Source organism: Typha latifolia, chromosome 8, assembly GCF_019914945.1.
Source record: "Typha latifolia isolate L0001 chromosome 8, TyphaL0001v2, whole genome shotgun sequence".
Classification (NCBI taxonomy): Eukaryota; Viridiplantae; Streptophyta; class Magnoliopsida; order Poales; family Typhaceae; genus Typha; species Typha latifolia.
In genome coordinates this window covers 9,955,135-9,970,375 of record NC_133093.1, presented here as the reverse complement: position 1 = coordinate 9,970,375, position 15,241 = coordinate 9,955,135, and the positions used below count along the sequence as shown (strand labels likewise).

General features: G+C 36.8%; 2 protein-coding genes across 8 annotated transcripts; one reads left to right on the top strand and one right to left on the bottom strand.

Moving 5' to 3' along the window:
* Window positions 1–222: 222 nt before the first annotated feature.
* LOC140794435 (NAD-dependent malic enzyme 59 kDa isoform, mitochondrial) lies at window positions 223–8,261 on the bottom strand. Of its 2 annotated transcripts, XR_012110128.1 has the most exons (20): window positions 8,026–8,261; window positions 7,605–7,701; window positions 7,286–7,404; window positions 7,003–7,170; window positions 6,212–6,340; window positions 5,867–5,927; window positions 5,193–5,296; window positions 5,027–5,110; window positions 4,797–4,903; window positions 4,542–4,647; window positions 3,798–3,911; window positions 3,546–3,611; window positions 3,037–3,109; window positions 2,858–2,944; window positions 2,717–2,771; window positions 2,565–2,636; window positions 1,656–1,718; window positions 1,214–1,295; window positions 982–1,096; window positions 223–568 (listed from the first exon to the last, which is right to left on the bottom strand). XR_012110128.1 is itself a non-coding variant. In XM_073146461.1 (19 exons), exons 1-19 carry the CDS (start codon window positions 8,149–8,151, stop codon window positions 497–499), a joined length of 1,818 nt encoding a protein of 605 aa, XP_073002562.1. In that variant the 5' UTR covers window positions 8,152–8,261; the 3' UTR covers window positions 223–496. The 2 variants fall into 2 exon arrangements, 1 of the variants encoding a protein (XP_073002562.1); XM_073146461.1 differs by lacking the exon at window positions 1,214–1,295.
* Window positions 8,262–10,045: 1,784 nt separating this feature from the next.
* On the top strand, window positions 10,046–14,923 carry LOC140793596 (F-box/LRR-repeat protein At3g48880-like). Of its 6 annotated transcripts, XM_073145163.1 has the most exons (5): window positions 10,131–10,164; window positions 10,306–10,476; window positions 10,595–10,645; window positions 12,821–13,194; window positions 14,002–14,923. In XM_073145163.1, the coding sequence occupies exons 4-5, from the start codon at window positions 12,839–12,841 to the stop codon at window positions 14,609–14,611; spliced, it is 966 nt and encodes a 321-aa protein (XP_073001264.1). In that variant the 5' UTR covers window positions 10,131–10,164; window positions 10,306–10,476; window positions 10,595–10,645; window positions 12,821–12,838; the 3' UTR covers window positions 14,612–14,923. The 6 variants fall into 6 exon arrangements, with proteins under 6 accessions (XP_073001259.1, XP_073001260.1, XP_073001264.1 ...); XM_073145159.1 differs by lacking the exon at window positions 10,595–10,645 and having other exon boundaries at window positions 10,102–10,164; XM_073145161.1 differs by lacking the exon at window positions 10,595–10,645 and having other exon boundaries at window positions 10,311–10,476.
* The last annotated feature ends 318 nt before the right edge of the window (window positions 14,924–15,241 follow it).

Genomic DNA, 15,241 nt, shown 5'->3' with positions numbered 1-15,241 from the left:
TAAATCTCGGAGATAAAATTTCCAGTGGCTGTTCTTATCTCACGCCAGAAAGTTCTCTCATTGCGCTTCTCTAAGGCAAATAGTGGGTATTGGAGTTGCGCCCCAGCTGCGCCGAGTACATCTGATTAGTTTTATATTTTGCCAATATATGTATGCACTTTGCAGCGACCAAAGGCAAAGTGCTCATAGACAAGTTAAAATGCATTTGCCTTTGTGACCAAGTGTGCGAAATGCATACTTTATTAATACATGAAACAAATGTCACTATAATAAATTCAGATGACGAAAGTTCTTCCTGAAAAATACAAAACCTAGCCTAAACCGGAGTGCGTCGATCCATAGAGTACCACGATGAATACCTGCTTGTTTACATTTGACCTCGAGAATTGTATAAAAATATTTCTATACGGTGGACAATAAATCTCTTTTGCAGGCCGCTACATGCCCTACTGTTCCAAAAAAAGAACAAGGGCAAGACCCACTTGCAATGCCCACTTCACTTCTCATGAACAAGTGGACTGTAGATTGGGTACCACATATTGCGAGCTACGTACTCCATTGTCTCCAACTGAAAACATTAAGACACATGGGAAAAAGTCAATTGCTATATTCCATCTTGATAATTGACTTTTTGTCAGTAGTCTTACATCTTGATTGGATAGAGAGAATGGAAGAACTAATCAGAGAGAATGGAAGAAAAGAGGAGAAAATAAAGGTTGGATAGAATTTTAAGAGAGAATGGAGGAGAAAGGGAGGAAAAGAATATAGCTTCTAATAGTTATTCTTTTTCAAAAATGGAAAATAGGGAGCAAGTAAATTTTCACCCACCCCCCCCCCTCTTTTTTTTTTGCTTCTCCCATATATCCAAACAAGGGGAGAATTATTCTCTTTTCTTCTCTCGTGATCTCTCCATCCAAACATTATGTTAAGAGTACGCAACATTGTAACAGAGAAAATATTTAATGTAAAATTTTACAGTACCTCAGACATGTTGGCCAACTCCTTCGAATCCATATCACCGTTTCCTTCGACAAGACCTTCAGCAACAGCTGCCCGCACAACTGATGCTCCAACCCGAGTTGTTATATGCCTAATGCTGTATCATTTGACCCAATTTAGTACAAGTAACTGATATCATTTGCATCTTGAAAAAGTGAGCAAGACTAGACCCAACATTAAAATCTAGATTAAATTGGTGCATTGGATACCTTACCATTGTGGAAATGCATGAATTTCTTCCGTCACTTGATTGAGTTAAACTCCTAATTATGTTATCAACATGTTTGTTTTGGAACCTGGAAACGCACAATTTCTCTACTTATTTCCTAATTACAAACTGGTGATGCTTACGGGTTAAGAACCATGTATAACATCTTTAGTTTAAAGGTAAATGACAAAAATAGAGCTAAGATACTAGGAAGACATCTATTTAGGTTTGTCCAAAAGACAAAATCTCACCCTTTATTTGCATACTCTATGTTTCTATGGAGTAAGAAATAGAAATAAATACTGCCAATTATCCAACAGAAAACTGTGCATTCAATCATAGAGAGCAATAAGTTCCTTCATTAAATGAATGCCATGATCATATCATAATAAGGAAAAAAAAAGTATTCACTATAAAGATATTCATCACATGAGAATGGATGAATTACCTAGATATAGAAGGAAAGAGGATTCCTTTTCGAATGTCTTCCTCTGTGATGTACGATGCAAGGCTGTGGAAACATTAACTTAGAAACTTCAGATAAGTCCAGAAGCATGACAGGAGTTCGAGGAAAAATGCAAATTAAGAAAAAAACAAGATATATCAGATAACTAAAGTAGTGCATACTGCATAAATTTGTCGTAATGAATAGTAGTTAGTACTTTTTCTCATTTCTCATTTCTATTATTAGACTAACGTCCATTGGCTGTTGACTGATATTGAACAAAGAATAAATCGCAATGATCTTACAATTGACCAGTAAGATAACTATAATTAACATTTTGGGCTATTCATAGTAGGACCGATTTAGGAGAGAAGTGGGCATTTTTATGTGGACATGGAAGCTTGGGAAGGGATTCAAAAAAGGAAAAACCAGTCATACACCTAAGTTCTAAACCGAGTCCATATGCGACCAAAGTTTAACAGGTTTTCTACTTCAGCATCTCAAATTGTAAGCTCTGCTCACCTCTCTGCTTGAAGCATCCTTCAGATAATAACAATTTACAATTCCAAGGATAGCAATAACAGAGAGATTTCAGTTTACTCATCATTATCATCAACGAAAAATTTTAAGAAAATTTTGGTCGTCGAATGTCTTCCCTAATGCATGATTGGGTCAGATTTCGGACCACAATAAAAGATCAAGAAATCTTCAGGCAAAAATTACTAGAAATCATTCATCTTGAAAATGGTGAGTGAAGTTATCTAATTTACCTGATACCTGTTCTAAATGAGTCGTATTCTCTACTATTTAATTCGGTTATCCTACCATGGACCAGCCAAGGCTTTCTATTCCTCATTAAAAACCAAGAGTATGAGATAGTCCTGATCCTGAATGATAAATCATGACTATTACCACTCAGCTGCAGCTTGAAGCATCCCGTCTGAAATTTGTCGAGCACCTGAAAGAAGGGCCCCTAAACCAATCCTGGATTTTGACAAAACTTTCCATCAGTAAACCAGAATATTTATTTGATGATGGTTAATACAAGAGAAACAAGTATGTACCCAGGAAAGAGATACATGTTATTTGCTTGGTTGGCATATCCTATTTTACCGCCTCCTGAACAGAGTTACATCATAGCATGAGTTCTATAATCTTCTAGAAAGCCATAAAACATAAGAAAAAAGACAGTGCTGCGTGCTAACCCAGAGTTACATTATTGAATGGGCTTCCACTAGCAAAAATTGCATTTTCTCCAACATATTTGAATACATCATCAGGAGTGCATTCAGCTGCATTTCAAAAGAGCAAAGTACACGCACTTAGAGGCACAAATATATTATTTGAGTATCTTGAAATTACTCGCTTAGTATTAAGGGCAAACCATTTGTAGTTGGATTTGACATGGCAAAAATTGCAGGGCAAGGTGAATCAGATTCTTTCATAGCCTTAAGCACCTGCCGGAAAGAATAAATTGAAAGCACAGAGTAACTATGTGGAACTTATGGAATGATCAGAAGAGAATTTTATAATGTCACATCAACTACAATGTCAGCCAAAGGATTTTAGTCAATGTGTTACAAGAAAAGTAACGTTCCATGCTTAGACTAGACAATTTTCTGGAGATACAAGAGATACAAAGGTTTTAAGAAAGATGGATCTGCTTTCTTGAGTCATTAGGAGTTTATGTTACCACTAAAGGCTTACTTTTTCACTTTTACCAAATAATGTGCAACTATTGAAATATGTACCCAAGTGAACCGGATTCTTTCATGAGTATTAGGGAATAAAAAGAAAATTGTTGTTGCAGCTAAGACAGAAAAAGCAATTGATTAGCTTTAATTTGAATAAAACAACAATAAGATGCATTGTGATTGTATATTCATAACATACCTCCTCATTAAAAATACCTCCTACTCCAGACAACCCTAAAAGCACATGGGGCTTCACTTTCTTAACCTGAGGATTATTGGCATATGATTATTAGTGTTAACTTCCATTAAACAAATAATTAAGGGTAACCAGTGAATACTGAAGAAACTTATGCAAAGAGATATCATCTATTTCATCCAAGGAACATGATAAGGCTCCTTCAATACAAATGAGACCCAACAAAATTTACAGAATTATTCTGTAAGTACATACCACTTCTAGTAGAGTAGCGCCTTCATGGAGTCCTTCAACCTCCCCTGGGCCAAAGCCTCTGGCAAAAGGCACAGCTGCAGGATCGATATCCTTCCTTTCTTTGGTAATGAGACCCTAAGGAGAAACAGGATCAATATATTTTCTTCAATCAATCATATGCTAATCTTAAGAGAAAAGTAGCAATGGAAACAGAAAGTGTCATAATATCATAGAAGCAAAATGGGATGGCATGACAACCGGCATCTTCAATGGATAAATATCTGATGAAGTTAAAGGCATCCTAAGCATTTATTATTTAGCTAGTATGTGTATCTGGAAGGTCAGTAATACTGTTGTTTTGCAAGCCTTCTCAAAAAGTTCATTCCAACAGTCAACTGGGAAATACTGTGGCCACTTGTTCCCATGTAATCATACTATAGAGGAGATTGACAGGTTCAAAATCAGCACACAATCTAGATTTTCAGCAAACTAAAATTTGCATTAGGGCCAATTTGAAGATTCACAGCAGCAGAAAACCAGGTAGTGTCCATTTCAGAGACCACTAAGGATCACAGATAATATTGTGTGAAGCCTGGGGAACCCAAAAGGGCTTTGATGGATAGAACTCCGGCTTTATCTGGTAAAATGGGAAGTGATTATCTAATTCAGAAATGTAATATTCTGCAACACTAAAAATATCTAGTTCAGGAATTCCACCCTAAAAGAGAAAACACAAACATTTTTTCATGGCAAATTAAACTGTACATCTTTATCAAGCAGCCAGAACTGATGGTTAGCTCCCATGCTTTCGTTGTTTCCCAGCATATTCAAGACTGCCCGCTTTGCCATATTAAGTACCCCTATCCCTGCACTGCATTCTGAAAGAGGCATTAGAAGATAAAAGGGCAAAAGATGATCTAGAGTTGGAATAATAAAAACTTTGAATTCCTACAATCAATAAGATATGAATATGTATCACATAAGAGAACATATAAATGAGGTGTTTAGGTAATCAGGTACCTTCCAGCGCCTACGACAACAATTTTCTGCTTTACAAAGTCCTTCAGCGGTCGACCTTGTGCCCGTACTGCTCCAAATAGTCCAGCCAGTGCAACACCAGCTGTTCCCTATAAAACAAGTAGAGTATTTAGAGAAATAAATGTATGTGTACATAAAATAATATAAAATATTTTGATAAAATGGAAAATATTCTTGGGAGTAAGATGACCTGCTGGAGATTAAGAAATAACCTGTATGTCGTCATTAAACATGCAAAATCTTTTACGATATCTCTGAAGAGTTTCAAACGCCCACTTCATTTGGAAGTCTTCAAACTGAGAAGTTGTTGTAATTGCTATTACCCTGTGAACCATAAATAACTACAAAGTAGGAAACAAGATCTGTAAGCATTTTCACCTGCACAACTGCCTTTGGCCAACGTGCATATGCAGCTTCCATGAATTCATCAACAATGGATAAATATTCGTCACCCTCTAGTCTAGGCTGTCGTAATCCTAAATCTAAGAATCCAAGGCAAAGTATAAGTACAAAAAATGTAAAACAGAGTAAACGTTTAAATGAAGAAAGGGTGCGGTGCTAAGTGCCATGTGCTGATAGTTTATATGAAAGGGTGCGGTGCTAAGTGCCATGTGCTGATAGTTTATATTATGTAATGATTCTACACGCTTCCTTGCTGAAAAGCAAAGTAAAAAAGAAAACTAAAAAAGAGAAATTAAAAAAGTAATCTAAGATTCACTAGACATGACTTTGGGGAGTCTTGCGTAACATTCAAGAAATATAGAAAAGTACAGCATATCTATGTTGTACTATCATATATGGGCCACTAATTGAAAGTACATACATGTCAGCAAATGAAAAATCTGGCATAACTAGATAACCTTATATGGTTGACAAAATCTGGATGCTTTATGTATAATGACTAATTGCTTAACAGAAGTAGTATATGACAAACCATATGCAAAATTTATGTAAGATTTTTTAATCTCTTCTTTGGCCCTATGTGAGAAAATGCAAGAAGATATCCAACTCCAATGTGATCTTTAGAAAAGAGAGTTGGTAGTCATACTCACAAAGGTTATCTTCAAGAAGCTTTTGATTGTTGGTTCCAACATCCAGCATAACTGGAAGTACCTGCAAGGGATGTAAAGTATGAGAAAGGTGGTAGAAGAAAACAAGAAAACAAGTAAGATTATGATAAAGTTGGATCATGGTTAGAGCACAGAAATAATACCCTCATGTTAGTATAACTTTGAAAATTGAAATACACAAGGAACATGAGGGAGATTTTCAATCAAATTGATTTGATTTGATTTTTTTTCCTGAAGAGTACTAGTACTTCAATCAAGTTATATTATTTTGAAATTACAAACCTTCATATGCCATTGCCAAGAAAATAGAACAGAGAGACTACTTACTTTTTGTGGATTCATGCCAGCAGCTGCTACATAGATGTCAAGTTTACCAATGGGTATTCCTATACCCTGAACCCCAAGATCACCAAGGCCTAGAATACGGCTCCCATCTGTCACCACTATCATGTCTACCTGATATTTGTGGAGATTAATCACATCAGGGCTGACTAAAACATCTCCATAGCATATTTGGACACAACAAAGTTGCAAACAGTTCAAATAAATTGGAAGCACAAGTAGAATAAACATGGTTCTTCATAAAGAACAAGAAATTATAAAATCATTTAAAGAAAACACTGTAGAAATCAGAGAAACTCTTATGTGCTTCTAAGTTCTTAATCTGTTTAACATAAAAAGAAACATCAATTGGAGATCTAAACTGTATAATTAAGTGAGAGATCTTAGTTGGATCTCATAAATGGAATGCAGTGATGAGAAGTTCAAAGAGTACAGGACCTAGAGGGTAATAATGACTTGAGATATATGATCTATTTATCTATGAATCAATTAGCCGTGCAGGGAAGAAGTGCATTTCTAATTGTATAAGGGATCAGAATTCTATAAATTGTTCGTCAAGTTTTCTGCAAGACAAAATTGAACATCAGAAAAGTGACCAGAAGCAATTAATAATTTAATATTCTCCATACAAGTAGAACATTTTGAGATTTTCGGAATCATGTATCCATCTAATGTGGCAGCATACAATATCAATCATCAGAATTCAGAAAGAAAAGATTTCATTCTATGCATTTCAGACTTTTTATGGTTCTTCAAGCGAATATATTCAACCTTACCTGGTGGGATGGCCAATTATAAATCATAGACATCATCTCTCCTTTATCCTTTGCACTGAAGTACATACCACGTGGACGTCTAAAAAGACCTCCATAATTTTGACAGACCAAACCAACTGTTGGAGTGTATATTATAGGAGCAAAATCTTTAATGTTATCAATGAGTACCTGCAAAGCAAACAATCAGAAAATGTCATCATTTTTCAGGATAAACATCCTCACAGACAAGCTTAATATGCACCAAATTTTGAACTAACTTGTGTCTACAAGGCAACAAGCTCACCCTGTAGTACAATGTCTCATTTCTGTCATGTAATCTGTTCAAGATCCTCCATTTTGCTAAAGAAATAACACTGTCACGTTCACCGCGGGTATTGTGCTCCAGCGATCGATATGAATTCACTGTTATGAAAGAAGAAAACAATACCAGATTTTCATTATCCTATAAATCTTAGATATTCAAACTTAATAGAATTTGTTTTAAGCTAAATCTTAGATATTCAGACCTAATGAAGTTTATGATATGAATAATTGACAAACAACCAGGAAGTGAAATTGGGCATCTATAAATAATTCGCTACGTTGAGAAAATCACCACTTACTAAAACGTTCATACTGCTGCTCAAATGATATAACACGAGGTGGAAGGAGGCCGCGGAGCCCAAGCCGATCTCTCTCCGTCAACGGAAAGCCAGTATCCTACTCCAGGAGAAACATAAATAAGACTATATGCTTAGGTAGGCCAGGAGAACCAAAATTTATACTACATTATGGCATTTCCTTGAAACCAAATCAAAACTCATACTTTTCAGCACCAATAGAGGGAAACCAAGACCTTACATCGGATCTTAAATATGAATGCAGCATTAGTTGCCAAAAGAGAGAAGAAAAGCAATCCCGACTTTTCGGGGAGCCGAACTTGTCAGAAAACGAATCTTGACAATCGATCGAAAAATACTCCAATCGCACCAAGAAACACAGGGAAAACACCAAAATATGCTCAACAATCCGTCGTTCACATACCTTATTGTACCATGGATCATGGAGGATATCCGTGCCGCGCTTGTGGACGATGCAGGGCCCGGGAATCGCCGACGACAGCCGTCGGATCTGCCTCAAGTTCCACGCCACGCGAGCCATTCTCCACATTCTAGGTCTCCCCAATATCACGAAAATGCTCTAATCCCACTCTTTGTCTCTCTCTCTCGGAAGGGGGCGAACTATGAGCGCCTGTGCAGCTATTTCCCACCTCTGCACCTTTATTTATCTCGTCCTTGGACTCTTGAGAGCTTCTTGGAACAGCGAACACAGGTAAATTAGCGCGCGGAGGAGACTAATTTATCCTGTTTTCAAATGTTTGATAGATCTCGACCGTTTAATTAGTGAGGCGGTTAGTTTATGGCCGGTGGTAGGGTTCTCCGCATGGTAGCTTAAGCGGAGCCCACGGCGACGCGAAAGTTTGGGAGAAGCACTTATGCGGATTCGCGGGTATAGATAGATTGTGTATCAGCGGAAGGCTTTTGGACACGTGGAAGGAATATATTGGTTTATTACGACCTTTTCTTTTTATGGAACCCGATGCTGGCACCCGGAAGGCAAAGAGCGGTGGTTCTGCGAACCGGATGGTGTGCTGACCACTAAGCATCGGTGCCATTGGAAATATTTCAGTCAGGATTAGTTGAGTTCTTAAACTACTCTATATTTTCACATAGATTTCTTTATTTATTTTTCTGTTACGTTTTCATCTTCTCAACTCCCTAATAACTTCTGCCCATATAGAGTAAATAAAAATTATCAAATAAATTTATTTTTTGAGTCTTCTATAAGATAAAACTATGTGACATCTCTTTAATAGAAAAAAAAAATAAGCATTTGAGAAATTTTATATAGTTAGGACATGAGAATTTAAATGAGAGGTCAATATTAAATATTTAATGTTTCGAAGATTCCATATTGTGAATATTATTATTAAAATTAACTACACTTTTACGTATCAACTGTAGATAATTTTTATTTTTACTTTTTTTTTCTCTATGCAACTTGATCTTAATGTTAATTAAGACAGTGATTATGGTATTTATGTATGATATTGTTTGGCAAAAGAAATAAAAAAAATATATGACTAAAAATACATTTAATAGAAGAAGAAAGAAAATGGTCAATATTTTAGGTCCACCATGATAACGGGAGATAGTGACGATAGGGATAGTAATAATGATAGTGATAGTGATTTCTATATTTAAGGTTAAAATTAAAAATTAGAAAAAGAAAACAATAGGTCCAAAAGGATAACATTTTTGTATATAATTAAGTAACTTGCTAGACGTGATTTATTTATGATAGAAACTATAATAGTAGACTAATATAAGGACTTATTTGAATATTTTTAGTAGTTAAGAGGTCAAGTTATAGAAGATAAAAAAGTTAAGAGAGTTAAAATGAAATTAGTCTATGGTTAAAGACGTAAAGAGGGGGAGTAAAGTGCAATTATGATGGTATGCGTATGAAACGGGTCGGGTTGGGCATCGGCAAAATCTTGGTCCAAATTTTAGCACGGCTCGCTCGAGCCCGACCCAAGGAAATTATTGTGGACACGTGGCACGGATCTAAAGGTTTAATTAACCCGACCCGTACCAGTACAAGGCTTGGGTAGTTGGCTCAGGTTGACGAGCCTAGAGCTCGTCTCGCTTCGAGTCCTCTCTCTATCTGTCATCACTCTCTCTTTATCTTGACTTGTTAGAATCCAAAGGCTCAGATTTAATCGATCAAGCGAAACGTTCTGGCAAATCAAAGGCTTTAGTAATCGCGTCCAGCTCGGATTACGTAATCTAAATTCCCAAACATATCCCTCGCTTAAAAGCGCTTTGCTGGTGGGTTAGCTTTGGGTTGTTTGGTAATTTGACAGTTAGTCTAAATAGCCAAGGCTTTTGTGTATGCCGTCCTCAGAACAACGCATCTAAGCCACGTGAGCCCGCAAGATGAATTTACCAAAATGCCTATACTTCCTCTTACATGGGTCTTACAAGAGCCCCAAATCTTAGAGGATCTTTCTAGGGGCACTACGATAATTGTGAGATCCAACTCAGCCGGGGTCACGTTAAAGGTAAAATGGTCTTGAGGGATTAATCGTCCGGTTCGATGGTCGAGCGGAGAGAGAGGCAGGTAGGCAAAGGGAGATGAGAATTCTCTTTTTCGCGAATTATTTTTTCCCCCAATTGTTGTAAGATAATATTTCTTATCTTGTGATGAATTTTTTTTCTTCTCTTTTATTGCATTATTTTACTTGGTGCATGCCGTTCGTAGTCAAGATTCAAGCCGTAGTCTGATTGGAGAATAGGATGTGAGACGAGAAAGATAATTTTGGTAGCTTTTCGGAAAATTATTGGGTCCGTGAAGGACTTTTTGTTGATGGGTTTTCCGGGAATTTGAGTGTTCTTGAGAGGAGGATGCGGGAGGAAGGTTAGAGCGATAAAGGTGATTCCTTTTTGCTGAAATGTTTGTGATTCTTGTTCCAAGAAAATATCTTTCTCTTGTTACTGCTGTGGCCGATCTTTCTCTGTATCTCATGGGAAAGTTGACTTCTTGATTGTAGGAAGAGGAGGTACACACTATTTCTCTTGATTGTTTTTGAGATTGGAATTTGGTGAGATCCTTTGTCATTGGATGGCTTTTTATCTTGATACTTGGAAAAGTGAATAATTCATTTGATCTTTCTCGAATCCTGAAATTGGCAATGGTGTTGTGCTTTTGTTCAGCTATTTGTCCCATAGTGGATTATAGGTAGGCTATTGTAGATGTGCGTCTGCATACTGATCTTTTTTGGATTCAAGTTCGGGTGACATGATAGAAGGAGAAAACTAGCAGAATCATGTTGATGTTTGTTCTATCATCAGAATCTTCCAGTGGAGAACTTTGGGTTGTTTGTGTCGGTAATAAGGGAATCAGATAATTACTTGGATGTATTCCACTCAATAAAGTGGTTGCAGTTATTCAGGGTAAAAAGGATTCAAAAAGTCAGCCCAAGTAGAGAGGAAATGGGCATAAATCTTTGAAATATTCATCTGAAAACTGTAGGGCGTTGGGTATTAAGTTTAGTATAGGGGGAACCCTTGCATTTTTTACTTCAACCAAAACATCCTTATTATCAGATCTTGTGGCAGAGAGCATTGCTCTAGAGGAACAAATGACTTGGAAGTGCTTAAGCTGTTAAACAAGCTATTTTAGACAGTCCGATGTAAGTAGAAAAGTATAGAGGTTTTTTCATCTTTTTAGCTTTTCAGCATAGCTTTTAGGTGCTGCATCTTACAGGTTTTCTCCTTGATGACAATACCAATATGTAGACAAAGAGATAAGCATGATCAGCTTAATCCAATTTCAGTTTGATTTGTTGTATTAACAAGTCATGACTTAAATGCAATGAACAATCAACAAGACCATAATCTCTATTATGCTTTTCACATTGTACCCGTGCATGCCTTCTTAAATATGTTTTCCCATTTCCTAGAGGTCTAGCAATGTTGTTTAGTACTTTAATGTTGATGTGATCTTTCATACTACTTTGTTCTTCCTTTTCTTTCTTCCTCCCTACTATTCCCTTACACTGGATTGGTAATGTAAAGAAGGAAATATCAGAATCTTCCTGACCTCATTTGGAGGTTCTTATGCCTTATATTGTATCTTGTTTTGTATAATGTTTGCAGTCCATGTAGTTAGTTGTTTGACTTGGTTGTCCCTATTTGAGTAACCTGTAAATCAGCTTATGCAAAAACCAACTAGATTTTACCTTGGAATGTAAGGTACTATACTACTATGTGATAATTGCAGATGAATACAAGTATGCCATCTCTATAGATCGAGAATTGCAATCATAAAATTTCAAAGAGACTAGTAAACCTTTCATCTTGAGTTCTTTCAAACTCCTAAATACTCATGTTTCTTGAGATTGATTAAACAAATGCTTTCCTTGTATCATCTTTCAGTCATAAAACTTGAAAGGCCATATGCAGGGAATTAAATAAATCATTTTTAGCAGCTATGCAACTTAAAATTTTCGTTTTGAAGATAGGCTATGCCACTTAAAATAGGTCTCCACCTTTTTGAAGATTTGATGAAACCTAGATCAATTTGAATTAAATTTTCTAAATCTAAAATTGACTTCCATTTGGTAATTACATCCAGCCATTTATTAGTTTGGTTGGGCTTCTGTCTTTGCTAATCACTCCAAACAGCAGGGTGAGACTTAAAATTTTCCTTTCTAATCGCCTAATCAAGCAATAACAAAACCAATATTATGGAGCACGAGTTGTCCTTTCCTGATCCAGTTTTGGGACCATTTTAGTCATCCTTGATTGTCTCACATGCTTCTTTGAACTTCCACATCCTATATTGCAACCTAAATATGTCAGGGAAGAATTCCCTATACAATCATATTTTAGTCTTGATATCTCATTTTTTATTTTTTTCTGCATCTTCCATTCTTCAGCAAACCTGCTTCCTGCTTCCTCATGTGTTGTTTGAAGTCTCTTCTGGCATCATATTACCTTATTGAATTTGAGCCAATGAGCATATGACGAGATTGACCATTAAAAACTATTGCATGGTACACATGGTATTTGTCAATCAACCAATTATTTATCACTCTAAACAGTAATATGGCATAAATTAGGTGAATAACATTTCTCTTCATTGTTTTTCCCCCTTCTGGTTCTGTATTTTCTGCTTTATATTTGTGTGCGTGTTTGTCTTTACACACATAAGTTTCAAATACACTGTAATTATCTTTTATGGACGTCTGATATTGTTCTGTCTTTCGTTGCAGATCTTTGAGTTAGGAAGAATGGGAGATAATAAATCCATTGGAAAAAGATGGGAGGATATGGAAACTGATGTCCTGGTGAAGATATTCAAGGAATTAAACATGGTTGAGTTGGCTCCTGTTTCTCAAGTTTGCCGCTTGTGGCGTCTGGCTTGCTCAGATCCACTCATATGGAACACTCTCGACTTAGGCCTTTTAAAGTCCAATTTTATCCAAACCCGGGCATCACCATATATTTGGGTGGCTGATAGGTCCGACAAGAGGTTGACACGAGTATTAAGGGTTGCAATGGCGCTAAGTCGAGGAAGTGTGACTTCCATGATATTCCATTTTAATTTGTATATGAAGGATGAGCATTTGAGTTACATTGCTGAAAGGTAATTTCCTCATCTGGTTTCTGTTAACAGATAATGCTGTTAACTTATCTCAAATCTGTTTTTCCTTTGTGATAGTTTATGCTTTGCCAGAGGAAACTGTAAAAGTTGGAATCTGAACTAGAACCAGATACACATGCTTGAAAGTAGCTTTCTTTTTTTTTCTCCTCCTTTCTTTCATATGATCAGGATTCAGTTGCTTCTCATTAATGAGCTGCCTAAGTTTTATGCCAGCGATGATCTCTCATGTTTCTTCTATAGTTACACTTGAAGCCGGTATGCAGTTTTGTTCTTTACTTACGTCTTCCACTTAACTGTTTGAGAACCTAGAAATTTAGCAGAGAACATGATGATTTTCTTGTTTAACATGATTCACAGTGCATATGTATATCTATATCTAACTGTTGCTTACTCATGATAAATCAGAGGCTGAGCGCTTAATTATCTTATTAGATTGGCACACAATTATCCAGTTACTTCATGTCAAGTAGGCTGTACCTTTTAATTTCCTACAGTTTATACTCCTACTAAGGATAAATATTTAATTGTGCTTGGAAAGGTTTGATCCTCTATAATGCATTACCATTGAAATTGAAATCTGTTGCTCCCTCTATAGCCAAATCACAAGAACCACTGAAAATTACATCTCTGAGTGTGGAAATAGGAATGCTATGGATATGATTGATTCTCCCTAGAGTCTAATGTTTTCAAGTGAATGTTTACTTAGATTTGTTCTGGTGTTATTTGTACCTGCACTTCATTTTGCGTTTAACTGTCTCATTATAACTGATCAGTTATCATTCTACACAGATCCCCTCATCTCAAGCGACTAGTTATGCCAGCTTGGAACCGCATAACCAAGAATGGGATATGCCAAGCTATTAGAAGATGGGGAGAGCTGGAATCCATGACGATGCCTACCATCGCTCATCCACCATATATCATGGAGGAAATCAGCAGGAGCTGCAAGAACTTCTCGGAACTCAAGATCATGGGTACCTTCGATGTGATCTTCGCCTCAACAATTGCTGCTAATCTTCCGAAGCTGAAAGTCTTGAGCCTCCGGTGCTCTAGAATCACAAAGGAAGCGCTCCTGTGTCTACTTAATTGCATGGATGATCTCGAGGTGCTAAATATCTCCCACTGCCTGCTGCTTGAATGCCTCGCACCTACAGGTCGGAAGCAGGTCATCAGGGAACTGGACCACACCATACTCGAGAAGGCTTCAAGGTTACGCGAGTTTTGGCATTGCCAGAGCAGCTCATGCCTTATGTGCCAAAGGATGATCATAGATGAAGGTCTGATGAGGTGGTATCGGTACGAGGAGTGGTTCTGGCGTCTAGATGAGGTGACCTCTCTCGACCTGGGGGATTGCGGCAAGTTGTTTGATGTGGAATGCGAGAAATTTACCGCCTCTTAGATTAGTAAGCGAAGGATGATCACCTTCATTGGTAGGAAGTCATGCAATAACTATTGCATGATTGTTAGCTTTAGTAATCGCGTCTCTAAGCCTGTGCTTCAAATGTTTTCTTGTGTCTCAACAGCATGATTTTGATGATGGTTGTGTGAAAGGGCATGTCACTGGGTGATTTGAGTATATTGGTAGTGCCTGAAACAAGATTATCCAGTATGTACTTTTAAGTTGGAAGTCAATTGCCAAAGCAAAAAAAGCCAGAAGAGATGTTACAGGCTTGTTTGGATATAATAAATATTTCTCTCTTCCATCTTATAAGGTTTTCAAGTCAAATTTTTTAGAGCAGTATCTTATTATTGTGCTTATTCTTAGAGGCAGGAAAATAAATTACTGGTCACCATAGAAACAATTACTTTAATAGATGTACTTCCATTTGGCAAGGTATTATTGGTGCAAGTTGAATTAATTATTTATCCCAGCAACAAATAAGTTTTTGGGTACTTAATGAGTGATTACTGTAATTTTGATAAATAATTTAATTTAATCTTGTTTCGTAATTTCGAACCTTAATTGACCAAAATATGTTGCTGCTATTTTCTGTGCCTTTTCATTTTCAGGGGCATCTCCGTCCATTAA